Raw genomic sequence first — 5,710 nt, forward strand, 5'->3', positions numbered from 1 at the left:
ATGCCGTTGGTACTGGTGTGTATCGCAGTGTTGTTCGTTATCGCTAATATCGTCGTGTCGGTCGGAGTGGCGTGTTTTCCAGTAGGGGACCAGGGTCCACACCTCTCCAACGGCTGGGGACAGGTGGTGCGACACAGGCATCTGTATGCAGCCAGACCCGGACTCCACCTGCAGATCAGTGGAGACGGACAGGTACACGGCTCCCCTCATCAAACTAAATATAGTAAGTAAGACTATTTAATTATAGGTCTGCTATCCTCATGTTTGGATTTGGAGATGGAACCACGCAGTGTAGCCTAAACATTTCCTCAGTTATCGTCGATTTATTTAACTCCGTGACTGCTTAGGCTGCATTTGTGTGTAGCCTACAGTCTCAGATGATCATACAGCATCAGTGTTGTTATTTGCTAATACCTGTAGTCCTATATAAGGACCTTTACCCTGAATGTTAGCTGGGCACGTTCTTTGATTTAGAAAAAAAATATGACTTGTGTAAATTAGCCTAGCCTACTGGTGGACTACCATCTGCGCTGCCAGTGGTCTAGCCTATAGTGATAATTATTTATGGAATAGTATAGCCTTCATGTTCTTTATCATTGTCTTTGCAGGTCTCCTGGAGATCCGCTCAGTGGATACAGGCAGTGTCGTCATAAAAGGAATAGCAACCTCGCAGTTCCTCTGCATGGAAGGCGACGGGAGGCTTTATTCATCGGTGAGGGCTCTGCTGTCGCTTGTCCAAAAGTGTATAGGCTATCAATCATTTCAATTAATTAAATATTATATGTGTGTGTGTGTGTGTGTGTGTGTGTGTGTGTGTGTGTGTGTGTGTGTGTGTGTGTGTGTGTGTGTGTGTGTGTGTGTGTGTGTGTGTGCGTGCGCGTGTGCATGTTAGTCCTTCAGCAAATGGCACATGGCTTTTTGATAATCAGATTGTCAGTCAGTCAGCCAGCCAGCCAGTCAGCCAGCCAGCCAGTCAGTCAGCCAGCCAGCCAGCCAGCTAGCCAGCCAGCCAGCCAGTCAAGTCAGTCAGTCAATCGGTTCACCAACCTTTGTCCAGAGTGCTGCAGGGTAGGATGTGTTTGCGTGAATGAAAACGTTACAACAAGCATGCTGCAACAACCTTGGCCCCCGACTGTCTCTCTGTGGCCAATGTCAACAATGCACTTTCTCTGATAAATAGGAGGGACGTCAGTACTCTCCCCACCCCCTGACCTGCCTTTGACCTCTCTTCCACAGCAAGCCCAATAGTAAGGCGTCAGAGGAAGAATAACATCACAAAAAGCACAATCAATGATGAACAATACTATACAGAAGTAAAAAATCACACTTGTGTGAAGTGAGGGCCGCTCTTATCATACAATCATCTCATTCTGGCCAATCACAATTTTCATCCTCACGTTTGTCTTCAATGTAAAAATATCTTCTAAATCATGACCTAACTAAAACTTAAAAAATATATATTTTTCAAAAATTACAAAACAATATGTTGCTATATACAGCAACAACTACCCCCAAAAGGGGTTTGCGTCCAAATAAAAGGCAAATACCAGTACATGAGAAAATAGTATCAGTCCCTACTTGCTCCAGAACTGTGTCTCTGACTGCCTGTCCTTCTGTCCCCGGCATGCAGCACACCTACAGCAGAGATGACTGCACGTTCAGGGAGCAGATCCAGGCGGACGGCTACAACACCTATGTCTCCGACAAGCACGGCACCCTGGTCAGTCTGGGGAACCAGCGGCAGAGGCTTCAGGGTCGAGACCGGGGTCTGCCGGCCCTCTCCCAGTTCCTTCCCAGGATCGGTACCGCCGGGGACTTTGGGCTGGCGGGAGGAGGAGGAGGTCCGGAGCTGATGGCCCACCACCGTCCAGAGCAGAACCCGACACAGACGCCCGAGCAGACTATGGACACGTTTGGGATGCTGTCTCAGTTGATTCACAGTCCCAGCTTCAACGACAGATGAGTTTATTCTTCAGTTGGAAGTGTATAGCAGAGTGGCTCAGACTGAGCCTCTGCCTGAATACCAAAAGCCTAATATCTCCTCGGGCCCTCTTAGACCAGTGGTTAAGATGTTCCAATGCATGTGGGAGACCTGGCCGGGCTTGAATCTTGGGTGTTACAGAAGCATTAAGACACTTGAGATCTCGGGGATATTATGCTGTTCACCCTTGTTTATATGCTGTGTGTGAGACCTGCATCCATGCACTCCTCCTTCCTGCCTTTCAGTATTGTGCAGTGGAATCGCCAGAACTTTGGACTTTGCCGTGCAGACTGCACAAAGGAACATAACTCCAAATGTCCATGTCCGGTTGGTTGAAGTTTTGGACTGCTGCCAAATCTACAGCCACTTAACCAGCAATGGCTCCAGAAAATAGTGACTGGGGGTGCTGGCTATTTCGAGGGGGGACTAATGCATCTTGGTTTACAATACATAGAAGTCCGTCAATTGGGCTTGCTTGGAGGGGGGCTTAGGGGGGGCTAAGCCTCCACCAGAGGGGGCTAAAGCCCTTGCCTGGAGCCGTCCCTGTGCTTAACTCCCAGCAAACTGATCTGAGAGCAGCATAACCTGCAGAATACTGAATGGAATCTACCATCCTATTTAACCACACATGAACCCTATAGCGTCCCTATTCGGGGGCAAATATTCTGTGAAAATAGCCAGTCTACAAGTCATGTTACACATGTGACGCAGTGAGCTTGCAGATTGGCTATTTTGGTGAGGAGATTACGTGCAGACGGAAATAAGAGGATCTAGCCCTGGGAGACCCCAGTAAGTATATAGGGTTTAAGAGGTTTTAAATGAACAACGTACAAGGGATAGCAACATTGGAGTGGACTGGAGCAGGAATAACAGTGATATGGAATATAAAAAGTCATGGACCAATGGCACTACAGTACTACACCACTCCCATTAAGCTAAAAGAAGAACTGAATGCAAATCAAGTATTTATTTAGTTATTTAAATGACACTTGGAACAACTAAGTGTTCCAAGTGTGTCTTTTTGTATATATTTGTTAATATCTATAGTTTGTTTATTACCGTGTGTATTTGTACAGTGATACAGTTTATTCTCTCTTTTGTACGCCTTAAATATGACAGATGCAGCTGAGCTTCACATTGAGATACATGTATAATATTCAGATATATCTGAAAACATTTGACACAGAGCACATACGTTGTTGAAAAGGGTAACTTACATAAATCAGCGTCATGCAATTGCATTTTATTTTGAAATATTGAATAAAGAATGGCATAACACTCACAGCACTTGTATTGTGTATAATTAATGCTTATGATGAAAGTAAAACAGAACAAATGGTCATGATGAAAGAAATGACAAAATAGAAAATAAAGCATGTTGTAATGGCAGTTGCACAACATGTTTGACATCTATCTGTACCTACCTACCTACCTACCTACCTACCTACCTACCTACCTACCTACCTACACCAACCTACCTACCTACGCCTACCTACCTACCTACTACTGAATGAATGAATGAATTTTGGTGCCTGGTTGCCTCAACACAGCCCATCTCTTACGACTTAAAGGTATATTCAGTGATTTGACTTAATCTAAATATCACTTATTTTTTTTCTGGATAATCCTCCCTACTATAGAGTGTGCTGACCATATAAGGAGCTCCTCCCTGTCCCCAGTGAGCCCCTGGGGTCAAAAAACCCTAGTTTCAGTTTTGGTGGCGGGTGGCAAAGCCTTCATCCAATCAGGATGAGAGGGGCCTTCCTCCAATCATGATCGAGTGGGGGCGGGCCTTGGTGCACATGCTGTTGGCCTGTTGCACTTCCCCCCACTGTAGAGCGTGCATGTGCACATTTTGTTACCGGGGCGGACTGGGTGGTTTTCCAAATCACTCAAATCACTGAATGCTCCTTTAAGGTATTATTCAAACATTTTAAAGAGCACAGTATTTCCAGTGCCAACAGTGCTGATGCCAAATACCATGTAGCCTATACTATATCTATCTATCTATCTATCTATCTATACCATGTAGCCTATACTATATCTATCTATCTATCTATCTATCTGTCTATCTATCTATACCAAATACCATGTAGCCTATACTATATCTATCTATCTATCTATCTATCTATCTATACCAAATACCATGTAGCCTATACTATATCTATCTATCTATCTATCTATCTATACCATGTAGCCTATACTATATCTATCTATCTATCTATCTATCTGTCTATCTATCTATACCAAATACCATGTAGCCTATACTATATCTATCTATCTATCTATCTATCTATCTATACCAAATACCATGTAGCCTATACTATATCTATCTATCTATCTATCTGTCTATCTATCTATACCAAATACCATGTAGCCTATACTATATCTATCTATCTATCTATCTATCTATCTATACCAAATACCATGTAGCCTATACTATATCTATCTATCTATCTATCTATCTATCTATCTATCTATCTATCTATCTATCAAATACCATGTAGCCTATACTATATCTATCTATCTATCTATCTATCTATCTATCTATCTATCTATCTATCTATCTATCTATCTATCTATCTATCTATCTATCATATCATTAATCATATTATACCATAGAGTCCATATCCACCACAGATTCCAATTGATTATTAAATGTATTATGTACTACAATACTTCTTAGAAGAGAACAGGCGTTAATTCACAGAACATGGAGTGATTCCATAGAGTATTCATGAATCGCCCTCCTGGAGGGTGATCCTGGAGGGTGATTCATGAAATGATTGGGCATCGCAAGGAGGTTCATTGGCTGTCTAATGGCGCCCTCTGCTGTCAAAATCCTGTACGCGAATAATTTAGGAAGAACAATATTTTCTTTCTCCTAATGCACAATAAATATACAAAGGGTTTAGAAACTAGAGCCGTGGTTCTCAACCTTTTCGGAGGACCACAAGGCATATTTCAAACAATCCTCGAGGACCACATCACAATATGTAGGCCTAGGCCTAAATATTTATAAAGAAGGCATATCATGTAATTTTTAAAATGAATATGCAACTATCTTAAAGCTAGATTTTCTAGTTGTGGTGTTGTGCAGCGAAAATAGCCGATCTACAAGCTCACAACTTTTCAGTGCCCGAAAACTGTGCACATCAGAAGTCTACCAAGGCAGCCCCTCAACAGTTATTCAATTTCATAGCTTCTACCCATACTGTATTAGTTCTTTGTGACCTGGGAGTTGTAGAGGATGAGTTTCATTTTGTTTTATATTGTCCACTATATCATGATTTAAGAAACTTTTTATTTGAAAAAATTCAGGATAAGAACCCAGATCTGTTTTGGATGTCTGAGTGTTTTATGTTAAATTGGTTGTTCAGTAATGAAGTTTTTGTTTTTGGAAAGTTCATAGAGAAGGCATGGCGGTTACGTTGGAGAACGATGTATCCATGAGTAACTGTCTATTTGTGTATATGTATCATTATATATGTACAATTTTGTGTCTTGTAAGCCCGTGCGGGCTGGGCATCTTATTATGTAAGACACTTTAATAAAAACTATCTATCTATCTATCTATCAGTTCAAACATTTCTTCAAATATGATGGACTTTTGGAAACATAATTACAGGAGGTCCATGGGAACAAGTTTTAAAATTCTGTTCTACAGACTCAATCATTTTACAATGACTTAATTTTCTCTTAAACCACGAAGGGAAAACGAATACCAGC

The 5,710-nt window shown here is 41.9% G+C and overlaps 1 protein-coding gene across 1 annotated transcript; it reads left to right on the forward strand.

Moving 5' to 3' along the window:
• Positions 1-1,963, forward strand: fgf19 (fibroblast growth factor 19; the record flags this gene model as incomplete). Its single annotated transcript, XM_079496428.1, has 3 exons — positions 1-223; positions 609-712; positions 1,631-1,963. The coding sequence occupies 3 exons, from the start codon at positions 1-3 to the stop codon at positions 1,961-1,963; spliced, it is 660 nt and encodes a 219-aa protein (XP_079352554.1).
• Between the last annotated feature and the right edge of the window lie 3,747 nt (positions 1,964-5,710).

This window comes from Electrona antarctica (genome assembly GCF_951216825.1).
Source record: "Electrona antarctica genome assembly, chromosome: 3".
Classification (NCBI taxonomy): Eukaryota; Metazoa; Chordata; class Actinopteri; order Myctophiformes; family Myctophidae; genus Electrona; species Electrona antarctica.